General features: G+C 42.8%; 1 protein-coding gene across 4 annotated transcripts in view; it reads right to left on the bottom strand.

Annotated features, from left to right (window-relative positions):
* LOC144818378 (tight junction protein 2-like) overlaps window positions 1-22,403 on the bottom strand; it is a 438,051-nt gene that overhangs the window by 137,245 nt on the left and 278,403 nt on the right. For all 4 annotated transcript variants that reach the window (XM_078675742.1, XM_078675743.1, XM_078675740.1 and 1 more), the window contains 3 exons: window positions 16,206-16,259; window positions 10,935-11,059; window positions 2,348-2,450 (listed from right to left, as the gene is read on the bottom strand). In XM_078675742.1, coding sequence (XP_078531868.1) covers window positions 2,348-2,450; window positions 10,935-11,059; window positions 16,206-16,250 — 273 coding nt within the window. In that variant the 5' untranslated portion in view covers window positions 16,251-16,259. The remainder of the gene's footprint in view (window positions 1-2,347; window positions 2,451-10,934; window positions 11,060-16,205; window positions 16,260-22,403) is intronic.

The following is a 22,403-nucleotide window of genomic DNA, read 5'->3' as shown; positions in this document are numbered from 1 at the left end:
AACGATTAACTATTATTCATTTTTTCACCAATATTTCAACACAGAAATAGAGGACTGATTTTTATTTAATCTTAGAAATCCGAGTGGAATTAAAATGATAAATCTATATTAGGTCTGGGTGTAATTCAATTTAAGGCCGCTTGGCTAGTGACATGGTTCACGGAGTTAGCACACACATACCTGTCCATTGGATGGATCAGCCTTGAGAAAGAAGTGTCACTAGTGACGCTTTGGCCAATATGAAGCAGACAAGCAACCTGGTGGACAACTTGAAACCTGACAAACCCTTGCCCTGGTAAGGGAAGGTGGCCCGGCCCCGTGCCGATGATCATGGTCTGCAGGGAACGGGTCTCCGATGCGAAAATAATGCCTTCACTCACCTGACACAGAGGACTACAGGAGCTGTTCAGCCCTCGGGAGCCCCAGGCTCCTCCTCAGTCCGATGCCACCCTGCCCTCGATAAGGAAGGTGTCCCTGCCCGGTGCCCTGGCCTGGGGTGATTCGGCCACATAGGTGAAATTCATGGCTTCTTCCTCCTCACAAGCGATTAAGGGATATGTACAGCTTGCAGGAGGCCCAGACTCTTCCTCAGTCTGATGACACCCTGCCCTGGATATGGAAAGTGACCCTGTCCGGTGCCTGGAGCTCTGCATGTGGGACTGGGCTTCCGAGGCAAAAGCCATGGCATCGCTCTCCTCTCACTGGGGGTTACTGAACCCGTTTAGCCTGAAGTAGCTCCAGACTGCTCTACTGTCCAACCCCATCTTGCCCTGGTCAGACAGTGGTTGGGCCTTAACGGGGTCCAAATTCCACTCCACACCCCAGAGGGACTCAAGAGACTTCCCTAGGCTGTATGGGCTGTAAACCCAGTTAATTGGCTAAGGATGCCTCGGGTCAGTACCTTTATGGTGCCAGAGTCTGGAGAACTAAGGAGGGTTAAGCCCTTAGGCCAGCCCCTCTCTCTCTCCTTGGGCCTGCCTGTGAAGCTTTTTTTTCCTCGACTAGTACAGAGGGGGAGACAAATTTTAGAGTTAGATGTGCCAGCTGGCCCACTGGCCATCTGGTCAGACAGACATCAACCTGTCATCTGTTTGGTCAGTCCAGCGACCAGATGACCTGGGCCGACCTGGCAACCAGTGTGTCCAGGTCGCATCAAACGACAAGGCCAGTGCTCAGGAAGTTTCTTCCCAGAGTCACCTCATCGGCTTCTTGCCTGTGGTCGTCTCCGATGGTGCCCGCTCTGGCCATCTGGTCAGCCTGCTGACCTGCAAGGGAGCATGCCCCAATCGTTGCAGCACAGGGGAAGAGGGAGAGGTCCCCCATGCCACACACGGCACAGTGGAGGGTGCCACTCATGGGCCTGCACCTCATGCCTCCCACCGTCCTAGGTAGCTACTCTGCTAGTAATGAAACCCTGACCCAGAATCAGGTTGTCTACAAAGAATTAAGCATCATATACCCCAAGAACATGCACTGCACTAAGGACAATGAAGACAGCCCCTTCCATCCACACTCTGGTCTTTAAGTGAGCAACTCTACACACTGGTCCAGAGGCCTGGTATCCCAGGCTAACCGAGGCTCCACAGCACTACGGTACCGTTACAGTTAAGTTAAAGGCATTCAGCCATAATTCCACAGATGGCAGCTTTGCCCATTGGCTCAGCATCCAAGCACAAACACCAAATGTCTGAACCTGTTTATATTCTCTCGTAATGAACAGGTTTACTATTGCAACAGCACAGCATCAGAAGGGTAAATCTAACCTGTCTCACAATGATCTAAAAATAGCTCATGCTTCCTATTAGCGTGTGAACAATCAAACACTTGGTAAATTCTGCTTCACAATGATGGGAAGAGGTGACAATGAAAGATCAAAAAGAAACGTCTCTATGAAGGATTGGCCGTCACAAGCCTGTTGACCCTGTGGTAACTTTGCTGACACATGCTTTAAACCCAAAAAGTCAAAAGGATCTCGAGGCCCGCTTTCACGGTCTGTATTCATACTGAAAATCGAGATCAAGCGAGCATTTGCGTTCTGATGTGGGTGCACTGGCAGGTGGGGAGATGGACTGGGGAAGTACAACTGTCAAACAATAACGCAGGTGTCCTAAGGCGAGCTCAGGGGGGACAGAAACCAAAATAATCCGGAGTAATGAAATGGAAATGCTGCTGTACGTTAGTAACATTCCATCCTTTCATTTACATAGATATATATATATATTAATTTTATTTTAAACTAAACTCAGCCTGTCAATGAATTATGGAGATCAAAAGTCCAAGGTTATAAAGTTTCACAAAAACGAAAGGAATGCACAGAAAAGCATAAATATGACATAGCGGTACTCACAATTGTGGCTACTTTCCCACATTTTCTTAACTGCTGCACTGCAAAGGAATGGGGAACATTTTCTAGAAGAGTTCCATTCACCATAACTACTCGATCAAGATCTCTGGAAAATAAAACATTTGACTAGTAAAAAAAAAAAAGAAGAAAAGAAAAAGATATGCTTATGTCCGGTAAGTAGAATAAATTATGAATCCCAAAAAATAGGTGTATAGGACTTCAAGCTGGAAAAAAACAATGCTAAAATAGCTTCAGTAATTGGCATCAACGATAAACTAAGATCTCTAGGATCCAGGCAGGAAAGCCCTCAGTTTCTACTCTAATAAAAATTAGCAGAGTGCACTGAATGGTGCAACTCACCTACAACCTCATGCCAGCAAGGAAAGATTTGCAAGTAAGTCAGACACAATGTACTGTAAGAGACATAATCAACCTTAAACATTATTAACTACCCTTCCCCGAACACCATAGCCAAATATGGCCCCATATGAATAATCACGCAGTGAAACACTATTGACCCCTAACAGTGTTGCTTACTACATTTAACTTTTCCATGCGGATATGATTATCAGTGATACACCTTCTAGTGTGATCTGTAGTACTGTAAGATATTTAGGTCCGGTATTCTTGCTTTGGTTTGTTGAAAGATATGTTAGGAAGTGTCCGTTCAGCCCTGCTTGCTTGAATCCAGTGGCAAAGTGAGCAAGGGACTCACGTCTGAGCATACCCTGCCACACTTATGGCGGCCAAAGTGTTACTAAAGGGGGTGGTGATGGACGGAGCATCTGAACCAATCAAACACTCACACCCAGTGACATGTGGCAGGGTATGCTCAGACGTGAGTCCCTTGCTCACTTTGTCACTGGATTCAAGCAAGCCGGGCTGAAGACGGCTAGAATGCCAGTAACCGGTCCTCGGAACCTTGTTTCCGGTCCAGGGAAGGCATGACTTGGCAGTTCGGGCTGGACTGTGCCCATGAGGCACAGGGTCAGACTGATTTGCATATAGCCATGTCTGAACTGGGGTGGCAGAGTGGGCTAAAGAACGGTGATGGATCAAACCCAGATCTTTTGACTGGGTGTGAGTGTTTGATTGGTTCAGATGCTCCGTCCATCACCACCCCCTTTTGTACCGCTTTTGACCACCATAAGTGTGGCAGGGTATGCTCAGACGTGAGTCCCTTGCTCACTTTGCCACTGGATTCAAGCAAGCCGGGCTGAAGACGGCTGGAATGCCAGAAACCGGTCCTCTGAAGCTTGTTTCCGGTCCAGGGAAGGCATGGCTTGGCAGTTCGGGCTGAACTGTTCCCATGAGGCACAGGGTCAGACTGATTTGCATATGGCCATGTCTGAACTGGGGTGGCAGAGTGGGCTAAAGAACGGTGATGGATCAAACCCAGATCTTTTGACTGGGTGTGAGTGTTTGATTGGTTCAGATGCTCCGTCCATCACCACCCCCTTTTGTACCAATTCTGATTTAGAAGACACAGATCTACTGAGTTATGTGGAATGTGTTTTTTGCCTTGCAAATGCCAATCTGGTTACCTGGGAAAACTACTGGAATGCACACAAATTACTGTTCCAGACCATGCAAATATAAATGCTCTACAGAGTGCATAATAGTATAAAATATTTGATGTTGAAGTCTGGTAAGTAGGAGCACTTATGTTTAATACAACAGTCTGATAGGTTTAAAGAACACAAGGTCCTTCACGCAGAACTTCTCTTGTCAGAATCTATTCTGGAAAAGTCTTGCTATAATCCAAAGGAAACACAAGATGCTAACTTGTTTTAATTCGCAGACAAGAATTTATGACTAGCTCCAAATAGCAAAATGACATCAGAATTATCCATCACCAAGTACTGTTAGCACAACCACACCACATGGTGAAGCCATACTAATCTATGAACATATTCAATTTTGTGTTCCTATCTGCTGTATCATATTAGCATAGGTGACATTTCCAGATAATACACGTTACAAATAGTTTTTAGTCACTCGGGTCTTACAAATTACTAGTTCTCAATTAAGCTCATAAAAACAGAGCTCTCCTAAAACAAAAAATAAGATACTTACCTCAAACTATAGTTTTACTGTGCAGGAATCTTTCAGATTATAGATTTGAATAAAATATTCTCTGACATTTGGCTAAAAATCCCATATACATTTGCTAAAACAGCCCTAATAATATGCACAAGTTAAGTATTATGAGTGACAATCTAACTGATCTTGTTATCCTAATTTCAGCAAGTGTAAGAATGATACATATTTCCAGACAAAAAAGCTGAGAAGGAAGGGACTACAATTAGGTGCAGATATATGTGGAGTTGGGTTAGGCATGGATGTAGTTAAGTCGGACAGGAAAGGAGCCTGACGATCAGTCTCAGATCAATGTCTTCCAGATTATGAATGCATGCCTTGTTTACTTGTATTTTTTCTTTCTTAGTCTTGGCAATATTCAGTTTCATCAGGTTGCTGGTATGGACGACCCTGTCAATGATCTGAAGGGCTTTTAAATGTATTTGTGTGGCAGAAGAGAAATCCATCAGCGATGTGGTCGAGCTCACCTTGGCCAGTGCTGAGTCAGGTGGCCGCGTGGACGGTGGCCTCCAGAGGTTGTAGAGGGTCTGGAGGACTGTTGGCACGGCTTTCCCACCATAGAATATCTTTTTTCACTGTTCCATGATGTGATGCTGCTCTTCCTTACCGCATTGTGTGCCCCCCTCGTAGCCCGCTCTATACCTGTTTTTGTGTTACTCTCCTTTGTGTCATTTGTCTGTGAATCATGCGATTATTCTTGTTGTGTATTCTTACTTGATGTAGATATTGGGTTTTTGACTTTCCTTCCACCCTTTTGTAAAGCGCTCTGATAACCTTTGGGTTCTTGTTCGCGCTATATAAAACTTTATAAATAAATAAAATAAACTCCACTCTCCTAATAGGGTAAACCACAGATGCCTCAATACAGGTTAGGAGGCAGAGCATCAATCTGTATAGAATACTAACACAAGATAGATATGGCTACAGTAGAGTAACTTTATCCATTAGCACCGGATTTATTAGATTCATCTGCTTGAAATCTAGACTAGAAAGCAGTTGTCAAGCAGGATGTGGCTCATCTTATTACAACGATTCTTTAGCATGTCTCAACATGAATTCATTTCTGACTAAATTCGGACATCACTGCTCTGTCAATGTCTCCGAGGGGAACTCTGGTGAAAATTGCACCAAGTCTTCTTTAATGTTTCATAAACTTTTTTTGAAAGTCTTTTAGCAGCCTTCTCGTGACAAAAGATAATTCAATCGTTCAACAAATCGTGTTTATGGATGGTCTGCCACTTATAAAAATGCCTTAATAGTAACCAAAAAAAACTGAACACATTTTCTGAATGCTACGGCTTTGTGGAAACCGAATCAAGGCACATTTTGATTTCCAACAAAAGCATTAACCTTTATGTTGGAGTTGCCTGGGAAGAAAAAGGGCTAAACCATAAACTTATATTAGCATTTTAGGGGCCTTTGGGATAAACCTTTGGTATGTGTTCCCATCCATGTCATCCTCAAAGAAGTGTAAAAAGGCTCTTCAGAATGGAAAACACATGAATTTCTACCACTCCTTTATTAGGTGTGATGGCAAGAAGAACAGGAATTTCCCAAAAATGAATGTGAATTGGTCGGGAAGGGGGACCCATGAGTTTTGAGATTACAATATGAAGGTCTCAGCTGAAGTAGACTTATCCACAGTGGTAAAGAGTGCACAAACTCCAACTCCTTAATGAACTACTGAGCGTGACAGAACAACGATGGGGATCAAGGCATTCACCCACATTAAAAAAAAGGTGCAAAAGGAATTCCGAATGACAAATATTTGAACCCTGTTTGAGCTAGAGACAGTGGGTATTTAGTGCATTAGGAGGCCTGATGTAGACTTGGCACCAATAATAAAATCTGTTCCAATTTAGCAAATATGTTTTAATTGTTGCTGAGGCTCCGACTACTTCTAAAATGACTATGCAATCTTTTGGTATGTCTAGCGCTTCATATTTAGGCGTTTTAGGAGGCAGATTAACACATGCAGGTATGCTGGATTATGATGAAGTAATAGGGGCACGTATCAAGTTTCTTGTATACCCAGTTTATGGGCAAAGATGGGGGCATGCATCTATTTTCAATAAAATCCTGCTGTCTCCAGAGTATAGATTAACTCAGGAACTTCAAGTACTTAGAGTATGAGCTGCAGAGAGCATATCTCAGAAACACTGAACAGCAACCACACCACTCTGTAATTCCGAGTGGTGCTATCTGCAACTTATACACTAACTCAGGGTTTCTGAGTTAGTGCATATGCTGTAGGCAGCGCAATTTAACAACTGGCACATGGCGCCATTCTTCACCTGTGTGCAGGTGCAGAACAGATTCATGATAAGGCCCATGGACAGTTTCCATTGTTGGAAGGACTGCATGCATTGTCTAATCAACAGATTCATGAAAACTGAACTGTCAGGCGCATACTGAGGCCATCAATCATTGTGCAAGATTTTCTCTTCCCCTTGTCAAAGAGTCACTTTGGATAAGGGCAGTTGCTGGAAAGGTGTGTGTAAAGAGAGGAGCTCCTGGCAAAGAAACAGTCTATTTTTTTGGTCTTTTTTTGGTCTTTATCCAAATACTTCCAAAAGGGTAGTGTCCCATATCCGATTGGCATCTTCTAGCTGACCGCCTTTTAACTCCCTTTCATGGTAATGTTCTCCTCTTCTGCTATTACGAGAGTCTGGTGTAAGGTCACTGGCCTAGCACAGTAGATTTTGAATACTAATGAATCCTTTATGATCAAGAGCAGAACATTACAGTATCTGAGCCCCTGCAGAAGGAAGCAGAGAGTTGTGCCACACTATTTCACAGCATAATAGAGTGAAGTCATGTCAACATTTGTATATTGATAGTGAAACCTTAAATCTGTGAAATGCAAGCTTGAAGTGACAGGCATAGCATGTTGACACATACCCATTTTCATGAGTGGATCAGTGCTCTTGAGTCAATAATTCCTCGAGGTCTACACTCCTGCCTTCCATACAAACATCTGTAGCCAGGGTAAAGCGTGGAAAGAAGACTTCATAACGTTTGTGACCATCCACCAAGTCATCACTAACATCCACAATGATGTGACCTACACGCTGCCCTTCCAGCATCCCGTTTCCGAAAATTGTCAAGATGATCTTGAATAGTTTCATAGTGAGGGGCCAGTGTGTCACTATCCCCATGCAGGAAGACATCATTACTTGTAGCACCTTGTAATGATCAGGCAAACCTTCAGCCGCTGAATATATCTGATCATATTAGTATCACATGGGTTGGATTCTAGCTCTTGGCTAAGGCTCAAAAAAGATGCATCTTTCCTCAGACAGAAACCCAGCTGAACCTTTTACACGGACCATTCCTTTAGCAACCAGCTGCCGAAGAATAAGAAAGTGTGGTTATTAAACATCTGAGATCTGCTTGCAACAAATCCATTAATTCTGTACACATTCAAAGGGCAGGTTTTATGTGACTGATGGAGTAAGATTCCACAACTGGTAATGCTGTTGTTTACAAATAAGAATAGAAAAACCTGTGATGTTTCTGGTTCAGCAGAACATGAAAATACAGATCCTGAAACTTGACATGGCAGTTATCCAGTTGCAGGTGCGAGATTTTGTTTTAAAGTGTCACCATCCTGAATGACTGCTTCTAAATAATTGATAAGCTGGCCTAGATCTAAAATAGGTCTATAACATCCTAACTTCGTTTTGATCAAGTAATAAAATACCTGGAAAAGAAACTCTTGCTGTTTTGAGCACCTATCACTCCTTTTAAGAAGATGAGAAGAATACTTCCTTAAGCAGTCAAATGCTTGTAGTCATCTGTTTTCATTGGGTTTTTGGGGTTTATGTAACAATTCCATTGTGTCGCCTAATTAAATAATCTCCTAAACTAATTTGGTCGACATTAGAGACGTGCACAGTTGTAGATGCTAGAAGATCCTGTCTAACACTGGCATGTTAAAGCTGGGGTTGACATAAAGCATCTAATGCTGATGGTGAACTAAGTCCAGGATTGCAAAAACCCTTTTCATCTCTCAGCCATTTGGGTGTTCTGCACCTACTGCTGGCAGCATGGTTGGCTATAACTTTACTAATAAGGAAGCTGACAAGAAAATTTATAGCACTGGACTAAGTACCCTCTGCCATAAATTGACTGCAAACACTGTCTGGTGACCTAAAAAGAACATCCACTTCTAGCCTGAATGGTCATAAAGGACAGGTCTCTCTTGTATTTGCCTTGTAAGTTTGGACTCCACACACAATTCCCAAAAGGTATTTGGTAATGAAAGGGCACATCAGTGATTTTGTACTGTCCCTGCATGAGGAAAGATATCCTCTGCACGCATCCCCGACTCCAGAGGCCCACTACATTAATCAACTATTTAATACTAGTTGCTGCGAAGTCCATTAGTGTATACATTTACGCACTCCATAAGCCAGCTCTCCTAAACAAATATTCTTTGATTATGTAGCTATATGCTGCTATGGTAACAACCAAGACAGTGTTGTTTTCAGCTAGTCAGGCAGCATGGAAAAGAGTCTCGGAGCTTATGCCCGTTTATCATCTCTGAAAACAATTCAGGCATCTCTTTCGGATCCACAGAACTCATTCTGCCCAAAGCATCAGGGTACATTTGAATTATTGAAATATTGGGTCTCTAATAATGTCATTGGACAAGAAACTGACATTTTATTTTTTCTTCTGGTGAGGAATTCTCTAATAGTAGTACAGCTGGGGAGCACTCCTCAGGCACAACATGAGCCTTCCATTTGTCTTCATCGCACAGAAATGGTCCTTGCTGGTGATGTGAATCTCCATCTCTAATGGCTTAGCCATCATTCTGGTCATTGCTGTTATCATGCTTAATAGCACTGTTTAAAAGTTCATCCTTTGAGACTCCCAACAACATGAAGGGTAGAGGACTATGGTGGAAAGGGCTGGTTGTGATGTTGCCTCTGGCAGAGGCTGACACATGGATGTTCCTGGGAACCTCCTGGGCACATCATCCATCATAGTTTGAAGTGAGTGTAAACTGCCCACTGGGACTTATACAGAAGGTGGACTCTGGATTCTAAGGGTAAGATGTGGATAAACCTCTTCTTGGTAAGGATGATGAAAGAAAGTGCCCTATTTTCGTCTATCCTCTGGGTAGACACTTTCTTCACCATCATTGTGTTTGCAATAGAAATCAAACTGAGCGGGATCCAAGACATGAATATGCTCTCCTCCAATTTACTTGCCCTCCAAGATCTCTACCTACACCTTGTATCAAAGGCATAAAGAACATCATAAGCCAGAGAGCTTACGCACATGGTCATCAATGGAAAGATAATTCATAATGTTTGGCTTGAACTTAGGAATTCAGCAGTATTTTCAGATAATTTTAGAAATTCAAGTTCTACCGGTTTTTGAGAAACAAGATTGGCCTATGGCCAGTCCTAAGGCCTATGGTCTGTTTGAACAACATAGAAACATTCAATATGAGGGTGAGTAGCAAACTTTCACATTTAGACATTAAGATGGCCTCCTAGGTCTCGAATCCCAGCAACAAACAGGTTGGGCCACGGAGCTGCAACCAGATATGAAATAAATCTCCAGGAAGGAAAATATGTAATTCTTCTCAAAGCTTACAGTGAGCAACAGTATAAGTCAAAGATCAATTTGTAGATTTTTTGCAAAATTATCTCAATTGGATAGGTCTTGTCTCGGATTTCCTCCCACATGATGGGTGGTACAAAAAGTTAACTGTGTGGCATCTGAAGGGCGAAAGATGAGGAATACACTACCACCCCCCAACCCCACTGACTGAAATGAAGACCAAAACAAAAACGAACAGGTGGTGTAATGCTACTAACAGTGTTGTATTAAATGCATGCATACTTATACTGCGTTTTTTTATGTACTTCGTATTCCCTGCCTGTTAATGGGAAATGATTCAATGATGGAGAGTTTTATATGGCTCAACAATGGAACACACAGAATGTGAGTAAGCATTTACTTTTTGTTAAATGTGTAATTGCCTTGATTTGCTACAGGGATTAATATTTGTATTTTTCCAATTGGCTGAGACAATTTGACCTACCACAGTGGGTGCATGCTAAATCTACAAGACACAAGGCGTGTCCTGCTGTGTTTAAAACAAATATGGCAATAACTATTTTTGCCAGACAGCATGAACTAGAATAGTAACACAATGACCTTTACTGTACAGAGCTTTAAAAAGCATTACAATATATACAATAAAAAATATGATATAATAATAAAATCAATACAATAACCAGTAAATAGAATGCAATAATTCATAGCTGTGGGGCAGTTAATCTCCAGGCTCCCCAAATATATCAGACTTCATAAACTGATTTGAAGGTCGGATCTATAGTACAAGGCAAAGATTACGGCAAAATATCATGATGTGAAGGATGGGGGCTCTGCTGCCTGTGCCAGAGTCACAAATGACAGTAGTAGCTGATCACAGAACCAAACAATAAAATGATACTATGTAGATACTTACAAAAGTAATCCATCTGCTGGACCTCCAGGTAACACGTCTGAGATGACTATCGATGATTCGCCATTTTCAAAATGGGGATTGTCTTTTCCACCAGAAACTGCTATCCCAAATCCCTTTTTGGAATCCTTAAAATGTAAAAATCAGTAAAATATAAACCCTATCTTTGCAATGAAAAAGACAAATAAACAAGGTTAGCAGTGGCATAGCACATACCTGTAGAGTGCAGCGGGGCCAAACCCTATCAGGGGCATCTTACTGGCCATACCCACCTAAGCACTGGCATTAGGCCAAAGGACCAAAGCCATTACAACGGTAGATGTTTTTTGGGTAGGGTTAAGGGAAATAGGATTATAGCCAGGGCTTTAAGTGGGCCAGGTGAGAATCGACAGGTTTTTAAAGGGGGCCTCGAAACGGGTCTCTATCGTGCTCTGTTTTGTACCCTGGCACAAGCGGTCCATGTTTTTTCCCGGACTGCAGTGACAGCAGGCACATCATGTGCGCATGCTCACACTGCTCACTTCTCACTAGTGGAGAAGTTACGGCATGACGTCATGCCAGGGGAGCGTTGTAGGGGAAGGGAAATCATTTAAAGAAAGTCATTTTCTCTCTGGATGTCCCTTCTCTTTTTAGGTCTCGCGTGGGCGTGGCAGCGAAGCTGCTCTGCCTCTGCGAGAGATATTGTTAGAAACATTTTTCTAAAGGGGACTCTAAGCCTGCCCCTCCTTTCCATTGGGTAGCGTCAGCGTTTATGGTACACGCTGGCTTCCCAATGGAAAGGAGTGTTTTTGGGTGCCACCCTGTCTGTTTTCCAGGCAGCCCCTCCGGACACCATGGCCTGGTTTGCGGCTTGTCGTGAAGACTTTTCTTATCTGCTTGATTATTAAAAAAACAAATAAGAAAATTCTTCAGTACCGCCGTGGTTGGCATCCACCGAGAGCGGAGGTGCAGGGGGGGCACAGTGAGTGCAGCTCTCCCCCCACCCACCCCGGCTGGGCTCTCCCTCCCAGGGTCTGCTGGCAGCCACTGTAGCAGGGGATAGTATCTCCCCGCCCCCCCCCCCCCCCACCTTCAGGCTCTTCCTGGACTTTCCTCCCCCCCTCCCCCACCCAAAAGTAAACTTCCCAGAGTTGCGCTCGTCAGTAGGTGGGTGTCAGAAAGCTTGAGGCTCTTGCTCGCTACGAGTGCCGCCTCCTTCCTCGCTCTCTCTGGCTGCCATTATCTCTCCCCCATGCATGGAGTAAAGATAGCACCACTCCCGCCATACCTCTCCACACGCTGGTACATGGGGTGTAAATAGCAGCATTACCCCTCAACTCCCGCTCTCGCTGGTGCATGCGGTGTAGATAGCGCCACCACTGCTGTACCTCCTCGCACCGTGCATGGGGTGTAGACAGTGCCACTGCCCCCAAGCCTCCCCTCATGCTGGTGCACGGGGTGCAGACAGCAGCATTACCCCATACCTCCCCCCTCTCGCCGGTTTATTGGGTGTAGATAGCACCTCCACCCCCATACCTCCCCTCACGCTGTGCTTGAGGTGTAGATAATGCCACTCCCTCCCCCCCCTTCGCGCCGGTGCATGGTTGGGACAGCACCATTCCAGCCATGCCTCCCCTCGCAATGGTGCATATGTGTAGCGGCATGTACGTGCCGGAGCTCTACATATCACGGTTTGTGTCCGTTTCTCGCTTTCGTTGTGTACTTTCTGGCCTCGCTTATCAAGCAGGCGTGCTACAGGGTCGGGGTTGTCGTTTAATTTACACGGGTTATGTTTTATCGTTTCCCAGGAATTAAACTGCTGCCCTATTTCTTTATGTGAACCCCCGCTACTTGTTTCAGCTGCTTTTTTTCCTAACAGCTTTTTTAATCTGAGCAGCATTTTTTTTACTGTTAAAACGAGTTTTCTTTAAAACGCTCATTTTGATTTTCGTGGTAAATATGGGTGTGTTTCTGCTGCATTGAGTGACTGTGCACCAGTTTCACCGGAACGGATGCGGCCCTGCTCCTCGCGCTGAAGCCGTCCCATGGGCAGTGCCCGCTGCCAACTCTCTCCGCAGGGCCGTCACGCACAGCTAGTTAATGTGCCTGCTGCGGAGATGTCTGCCCCAGCAATAGGACATAGTAAATTCTAATGGTGGCGGGGCACAGCCTTTTATCTTTCCGGTGGAGGATGAAATGAGTGCCCTTGACTTCAGTTCACGCTAATGGATGCTATTTCACATCTAGGCACTAGTAAACCGGGCCAGGACAACTGGTTCTTGACTCTATCGTGAATGTTTGTGTTTTTGCTTTCTGGTGTGGTTTTGAGGTATTGCAGCATTTGCATAGCGCCTCGTACCCCCAGTTAGCTTCTGGGTGGGCGGGTAAGATATTACCCTGTTCCTTGTGCACTGTTGGTAGAGTGGGGGTTTATAGTTTGAGGAATATGTGATGTGTCTTTGTGTGTCACATCCTTGTAGGACGGGTCTTTATGTGTGGGTTTCGGGGTTGCTCAATATGGGGTGGGAAGCACGTGCTGGTGCCCCAAAGCAAGGAGTAAAGCAGCCAGATGTGGGGGATAGCGCTGCAATGAGTGCCCTGGACTTGCTTGGGCAGCTGGGCAGTGGCGCTTGCCTGCTGCAAGAAACAACACTTCTTTTTAAATAGGGAAAAAAGTATGCTTCCACCCCTTTCATGAAAATGTTTTGTATCATTATCCATGCAAATGTATTGTCACACCACAGACGCTCTTTTCAAAGCAATAAACAAAATGATGGAAGGAATGCTTAAATGTATCTCAGCTGCTGATGATTGGTTGGTGCTGCATTCTTGCCCATAGTTTTTCTGCCTCTGTTCCACTTTGAACAGAGACCAGCCATAAGCAAATCTGTCCTGCACCTACAGGACAGTGCAGCCCAAACTGCCCTGCTAGGACCCCTCCAGATGGGAGCACTAGTAGCTGCGCACCCTTTCATAGCACTACTTCTAGTGAGGGGGCGCTCCTAGTTTACCAGGGTCCCAAACAAGCCGGAGCTTAGAGTTTGGATGTATTGAACATGAAACTTTCCCCTAGTGAGACGTGTCCAGATCAGAAATGTGATGTAATGCAATAAATCTTAACATGTGATAGGTAGAGAACAGCAGCAATAACTGTGGTGCATAATTTGCCCGTAGTCACATAATATGGTGTATAATTGGCATTTCCTTCCCCACATCATTAGTCTTTTTCTTAGCTGCACAATTTGATCTATCCTGATGGTCACGAGAGCAATCACATCCCCTGAACAGTGAGAGCAGAGCAAGAACTGTTAGTGTTCCAGGCAGAATAGCATTTTGTTGTTGGAGCACTCCCACCCACTAACTAAAAGGTCATTTGGGGTGCTATTTCTTGTAATTCAGCACCACTTAGTCTCCCTCATTTATCCCACTTCTGGAAGTGCAGGCCTCACAGCAGCCAGGCACCCGGGACACGCGTGCATTGCTCATGGATGAGTAGTGTTGTTAAGCTTTCACTAGGCCCTCCTTGGCAATGCTCAGAGTTTCTACTTTCTCACCTCGGTGTAGGGGGCATGCAGGGGGTAGGAATTAACATTTGGTACACCCTGCCTTAGTTTCAGGCCTCCAGGTGTGCTCCAACAGGTACCGCCCGTAGAGATGTAGTGAGGGGGAAAAGACAAATAAAACTATCACTGAGCAACAGTTTCTAGGCACGGCTCAGGGCACCAAAATAAAAGAGACCCTGATTAATTAATCAAAGAGCTAAAATAGTCATCTATATTTGCGAACAGGGGCAGTTTTGAACTTGCAATGACACGTTCAATCACCTTGAATGATTTCCGCCTCTTTCTATCAACTATCGATATATATCTAACTCACTCTCTCTCTCTTAAATTCTCTATTTCTCTCGCTCCCTCTAAGTGTGTGTGTGTTAGTTACATAGTGGTGATTGCAATTGTGTCTTTATATTTTTAGGTCAGAGTTTATATAGTCAGGGCGTTTTTTGTTTCCGTAATAACTTTGTTCTTTGCTGCTGTTTGGGGAATCTGCAAAAAACTTCCCAAAACAAAATGTCATCGACATCAGCTCATTCATGGAAAGTTTTAGGCTGATCCATTAAGTGGCGCATGAAAAGGTGGGGTGTCTAACGTGTGATTTCCTATGCTATTTCTCATAGAAATCTTTGCCGCCCCCCACCCGAATACAGAACAAGCATTTGCAATGCGATAGGTCTCGCATTTGCGAGACTTTGAGCTAGTGGCATTGTAAATAACAAACCTTTTATCTATGTGTTGATTTTGAAAACATATAAAAATAAAAGGCATTGTCATTTACAATGCCAATAGCTTAAAATGTGGCAAATGCGAGACCTATTGCATTGCAAATGCTTGATGAAACTCAGGAGCAGCAACATCGTTGTGGTGTCACAAGGGCTTTAAGTGGAAGCGTTTTCAATATTATAAACAAGCTATAGTTGGTGCTTATTTATCTTATGCAACTAACAACCACTGGCAAAGCCAATAGTTCTGACATGTTGTAGGTATGATGTTACTTGCTGTATCATATATCTGGGTGTAATGACAAAAACAGCAAAATACAAGTTGGGCGGCACACTATGCTAAGTAAGCACAGATTTTTAGCTTACGTGTTTTTAAGCCACGCCCTTAATTACATTAACCAAGCCCCTTTGAGAAAACGCCCCAGTTTTTTCATCCCACTTAAAGCCCTGATTATAGCTGTAAAGTTGTGAGGGGGAGGTGAAAATCTCAGTGGTCCCTCATCAAAATGTGCAGGGACACGAGTCACACGACCATCAATCTGTGCAGCACCACAGAGCATTGCATGTTCGCTACGGCAAGAGACTGGAAAGGAACACAGGAAGTTTTGTTTGTTTGATAATTTTGAGTCATCTCTTTGAATACTGAGATGCTGACTCAAACAAGCAATGCTCATCAGCACAACCTTTCTGACGCCTTCCTATGTTTTGCTAAATAAATCAGAACAGCAACTAACAATGCTGAGAAAGTTCCAAAGAGAGAACTGATGAGATTCCATAGTGGCGCCTGTTCTTTGTATGTAGCACAATAGCTCTGTTATGTGGTTATGTGTTTTACGAATTTCTTACTATGCACTCACTCAATTCCACTATTAAAACCTTGCATTATTTACAAGACGTCCAACCAAACCACAATTCAACCGCAATGTAATGTCTTTGACAATTAAATGAATGAGTCAGAACCGTGTACTCCACATGACACAATTACTCTGTATTTCAGCACTGGAGGCAGTGATTCTCACCTTGTGTAGGGTCACAGTGAACTGTTCCCATATCAGCTCTTCCATGACAGGGGCCTGTTAAAGAAAAACACGTTCAATTAGTAAAGACAACGCTGCAGTGCAAACAAATCTCAGACAGTACTTCTTTACTGGGAGGCAAGATGCGTTATAAAGAAACCTTCAATCCAAAGTCTTTCACCTTTATTTGGGGGTGTCCAAAAGTCTAATCACAGACGGGTATGGGTGGAAATGTTTCTCCTCTTTACCACATTGCTGATTTAAATTGTATGCATTTACTGTACGTAGCATTAAAATAACGTGCAAGCAAAATAAAAAACAAAAAAAAAACAAATATATTTCTGCTTTGCTAACCACTATTCCCGTTGTTTTAAAACGCAACGGCAGTTAAGCTTTGAGAAATCTGCTTTTGAGCGGACACAATTAATGACAAGCTGTTGCGCACGGTGAGCTCACTTGAAGGATTATACACAGTTTAGAGGGAGCAGAGTTAATCTGGCCTCGGCTTCCCTGACAAAGGGATCATCTCTTCAGGGAGCGAGGCGGTCACGAGAAGTAATTGCTCACACCTGACAGCGCCAGCAAACTGAAGCACAACAAATGTTTAAAATAAGAAAAGGAACCACTTTCCAACAGGGAATAAGGGACTTCACAAACAGGGCACGACACTATACAACTCCGTTTGCGCCAGTGGACGAAAGCAGCCTATATCAAATGCCATGTTGCATCGACTCAATTACTGTATGGCCCTGCTTGTCATTTGACAAATACGCATATCTGGATGTTGCTCCCTAGCAGCTCTAGCGAGTCACTTCCCTCAACGGAATCTATGTAGAGGGCCATACATAACAACCACCGATTGGCCAGGAGAGAAGAAACAGGCCTGCAGCTTGGGTCTATACCTCGAGGCCAAGGCATTTTTAACAACCACTATAGCTAAGCCTTCAATTCCTCCCCATAACTTTACTGTCCCCTTACAAATCAATCACAGTGTTTGTTAAGCATGACTACTCACCCGTGAGGGTCTCAAGGCGCGGAGGAGAAGGGCTGCAAATCCTCATGGGGGGTTATGATCAACACATGTGAAATGGCACTCAATAGATTATTTCCCCAATAGAAGCATGCTCTCGATTTTTCTACCCTCCCAAATCCTTTGGACAGACCAACTGCACCTCCCCTTCGATATGTCCCCTTATGTTCACAGAGATCATAACCACTCAAACCATGTTTTTATGCATCAGCCACGATGCTGTAAAAGTATTTCTGTGTACTTCTGCTGTCCAATTTACCCTCTTCATCCATTAAAGGGGGGTGATTGTTCTGGTGCTTCCTCTGGCTGTGCGCCTCTAACGTCTAGAACCAGGTTCAATCCAATTAAAAAGGTAAAGAAACTGTTAACATCTACTGGGGCGAAAAGGTGAGATAGCCTGAAGGAAAAAGTATAACCCTCATGACAAATTTAAATGGCTAAGAAAGCTTAGAGACTATAAAACACGTGTAATAAAAGTGAAACTGGCATTTAACACACACAAGATATTCAGTTGTCTAATAATGAGGAAGGTATTTAAGGATCTTGTTTGAATGTCAATCCCAGATACTTCTAATCCTGGGCATAACCACTAAACAGAGTTATGAGAATATTTGCCATCATATATTCTCTATAAAATCAACATATTCAGATATTCCACATAAACATCAGAAATCATTTACATTCGGTCCCAAAATTGTGCTACCCTTCCTTGTTAAACCTCTTTTTAGGTTTGCCTGCACATCCCTTGCGCTGTGCTTGTGAAATCTCTTGTATTTAATATATCTTAAAAGGGGGCTCTTATCAATTCCCATCACCGAATTACTGTGTTCATTCGCTTTTGTGCGATACTTTTACTAAAGCTGTTCACACTATTTAAGCCCCATTCACTGTCAAGATAAGATCTCTTCCCACGAAAAAAGGCAGACAGCTTCTAACGGTATGCTAGAATGCTTTCTTTTTCAGTGGCGGTTGCTCCCAAATAGTATTAGCGGGGAGGGGTGGTTAAAATAAATAAAAAACACCTACCTGCCGGCCGCCGCTCCTCCTCGGTCCTCTGCATCCTCTTCCTTCGTTCTGCTTAACAGGAAGCAAGAACAGGAAACACCCATGCAGGCTCCCCTGACCAATCACAACGCTGCAATGCAGCGATGTGATTGGTCTGAGCGTCGTGGTTTGGTGCTTAGTAAGGGAATGGGAGCTTGGCACATATTCTCCATCCAGGCTGTAATGCAGCCTGGATGGAGAACATGCAAGAGGGCCGGCCAAATATTCATGCTCACTTGGAGTGAGCAAACCACTCCTCCCCTGCCCTGCTCTGTGAGCAGAGCAGTCCCGCTCCACCCACAAAGCTGCCGCAGCACGGAAAATCAAAATGATAATAACATCGCAATATCATTTTATTTTTCCTTTTTTTTACAGTGCTGAAGGCAGTGGTGCGACACTCCTCCGCCCCTGTTCTTTTTTTATTACTTAGTAGTGTAAAGCATATGCTTTAGCCTTAGAAGGTTTGTGGGATTTCCTATTCATGCCTCAGTGCCTTTCTTCGCGCTTTGTAGGCATTATTGGATTGAGTTTTTCACCTTAAACAATTGTCATTATGATCAAATTCTAAATGTTGTAATAAACACTGCGTGATAAAATAAAGTTAATGTACCTGAGCTATGCTATATTTTACTACAGCCACAAGTGTAGCTAACTTGCAGACAACAGGGTCATGATTTGAATGGTGCAGCAAGTGCAGTGGCACCAGGACCAAAACTTGTCAGAACTCCTCTAAACACCTAATATTGCTATATTTTACTACTATACAGGCAGTTACCTTGCAGTTAAAATGGGCTTGATTTAAATGGTGCAGCAGGTGCAGTGGCACCGGGGCCAAAGGGTATCATAACTCCAATAAACACCGAATATTGCTATATTTTACAACTAAATAAGCAGTCGCAAGTCCAGTTATTTAGAAAACGCTAGAGTCATGATTTCAATAGTGCAGCAAGTGAAGTGGCACCGAGACCAAAAGCTCCAGGCACCCCACTAAAGACTTATAATTGCTATATTTTACAACTAAACAGACAATCATAACTGCACTTATCTAGCAAGCACTAGGGTCATGATTTGGATGGTGCAGCAGGTTCAGTACATCCGGGCCTAAAAGTTGTCAGAACTCCTCTAAACACAGAATATTGCTACTTTTACTACTATACAGGCAGACACAAGTGCAGGTATGTAGCAGGCACTAGGGCCATGATTTCAATGGTGCAGCAGGTACAGTCACTGGGGCCCAAAGCTTTAGGAACCTTATAAACACTAAATATTGCAATATTTTAATAATTAACAGGCAGTCACAATTACAGTTACCTTACAGGCAATATGGTCATGATTTGAATGGTGCAGCAGGTGTAGTGGTACTGGGGCCAAAAGTTATAACTCCTCTAAACATATAATATCGCTATTACATCAATTAATTCTATTATTTCCCGCTTTCATTTTTCAGAATTTTGCTATTAATTACCCACAATATACCTCTAATAAAAGCACAATATATTGCATGTTTGTCCATAAACCAGTCCTAACACTTTAACAGACTTTCTGTAACTTATATTGTACAACTATTCAACAAGCTACAACTTACAACAAAAAACAGCTTATTATTAATCACATAGGCGAAACCTAATGCATTTACCAATGCCAGTTTTTTTATTTACTTATTTTTAGCGCTGTACTGCTCGGTTTGGACCAGTCCACTGCATTCAACAATATCAGCTTGTTTTACCAGACCATACGTGCTTCTCTGTTGGCCCACTCTATGAAGTCGTTTGGTTTCCCGTGTTAATGAATGCAGATGACATATTTTTAATAATTGGCAGCCATCTAGTGGCAATCACTAACACATTTAAATGGAGGATAGTCAGCAGGGCTGACATTTAACTTCCCTTCAGTGAGATCCTCTTTACCCCAAGTAGTTTTGGCCTACAAATGTTAAACAAACAAAGCAGGTTACAATCTCGGGTGCAATCCCGCAAAAATGTATTGAAATCCTGTTTGTTCAGAGATTGTCCTGCCTCTAAGATGCATGGAAATTGAGATCTCCAATCTAGACACAAAGACCAGCCATGTGGGGGTATAATGTGGGCATACCTATTGAGATCTCATTCAAGGACGAAACAAATCAGCTCTCAGACGATCATTGTTGAATGAAAACTACCTATCGGATTTTAAGTTTGAAGCAATGAAACATCTGGTATGTTAACAGGCTCCTGGATTAGAGGAGTGTGGAGTATTCTGCAAAAGTAACAGAATATAAATAGGTGATTACACAAGAGTTTCAAAAATAGGCAAATGAAAGTAACTTTAAAAGCAGATATATTTTCTCTTATATAAAAGGAAATTCAATGGGATGATCTAACTGATAAATTGTCTCAGACTGATCAGTCCATAAGTTGGTTAAAGAAATGTATCCCTAGACTTGAAAAGTGGCACTCACATAGAAGGATCCATTAATATTAGTACTCAGCAACAACAGTGGTTGCCTCAGGTTTAACAAAGTAAAAAGATGAATCGCTTAAGTGAGAGGCCAAAATGCCCAAACCCCCAAATAACATGCACAAAAGAATGTTTTATGCATGTGCAATTTGTATTAAATGCAATTCGTTGTGAATTTGATCTTGTAAAAACGTCAAAGTAGGTGCTCCAAGTGATGGAGCAGTGTAGGTGACCAGTGAAACAAAATGTGAATGTGCACAGTAGAACAATAAAGAAAAAGACAATACAGGCTGTATACATCAAATTTTATGAAGCATAGACTACAGTATCTGCCCTGGCTACAAATCTTATCCATTTATTTCAGATAGTGTTTAAAATCATTTAAGCTCATGAAGATCAAGCAGCTACTCAATACTTGGATTAGATCACTGGCAGAGCAGGTAGTGAATTTATAAAAAATAGAATGTGTAAACAGGGAGAAAAAGATAATTATTCTCAAAGGTAACGTGCTGGCTGACATGAACGTTTCAGTGCCCGCTTGTATAGTATCCATTTAAAGAGCAAGCAGGGATTATAGTAGAAAAAAGAATATGGGATGGACCAGAAAAATAAACCCCACTAACCCGAGTCCCTTGTTGCACCTCAATTATTTCCACATGTGCCACTGATCCAGTTAACTGAGCAACAGCATGCACAGTGTCAGATTCACCTCTGCTTCTTAAATAAAACTGGGAACCAAATCAAGTTCACACAGTGTTTGGGCTACTTCTATCTTTGGATATGAGACCGTTTCCTGTGAACCAGGCACACAATAATGTCAATATGAGCAGAAGGAATCCACCTTTTGGCCTCCAGCCTCATGAGCAGCCCCAACCCAATACACTATGTAAAAAACCTGGTAAGGCTGTGGTGGTAGTAATTATATGGTTCCCCACAGATTTCAGAACCTTCCCTGCACTTAAATATGAGGAAACTCTGTGATATTGGCCAAAATGTGAAGTTTGCAGGTCATTCTGCATAAGAAAACCTAGTGGGATACAAGCAAGTCACAATACCTTGGGTAACACAGATTTTTAGTTTTAAGAAATGTCTGGGTTTAGTACATTTCCCTGAGTGGCAGCGAAGCCCAAGTCCAAATACCACAGCTAAACACACAAGTGTCTGATAAAAATGCCAACACTCCTTACCGATAGATTAGGGATAACAAATAGATATTTGATAAGATGAAACCTGCTAGTACTTAAGAAATCATACGGATTCCTATTCATTCCTTTCCAGAACACTATAGTAGAAAACACTTCCAATAAATGAATTTGCTATTTTAAATTTCACGGACTGCCAATGGAGCGCTGCAGTAGAATATCTCAATTGTAGTGGTTCACAAAGGCACAATTCTAAAGCTTTAATGTCATTTTTTTGTAAACCGAAGCATGCAGAGATTATTTATGAGATGGAGCACACCTCAATTTAGATTACAATTTTAAGTTTAGCCCCCACTTCTTGGATGGTTTAAACATGTTCACCACCTTTGCCTTTTTGTGCACTCTGATAAAATGTTTTGGTTATATCAGAGATATTTATTGATCCAAGACGTCTATGCATCTGGGTACTATAAAAGTGGGTGTAAACATATTTCTACTTTGTGGTAAAGATGTTCAATATTGTGTTTTTCTTTCCGACAGTCTAAGAAA

This window comes from Lissotriton helveticus, chromosome 2_1 (assembly GCF_964261635.1).
Source record: "Lissotriton helveticus chromosome 2_1, aLisHel1.1, whole genome shotgun sequence".
NCBI classification, from domain to species: Eukaryota; Metazoa; Chordata; class Amphibia; order Caudata; family Salamandridae; genus Lissotriton; species Lissotriton helveticus.
This window is presented reverse-complemented; position numbering and strand designations above follow the sequence as displayed.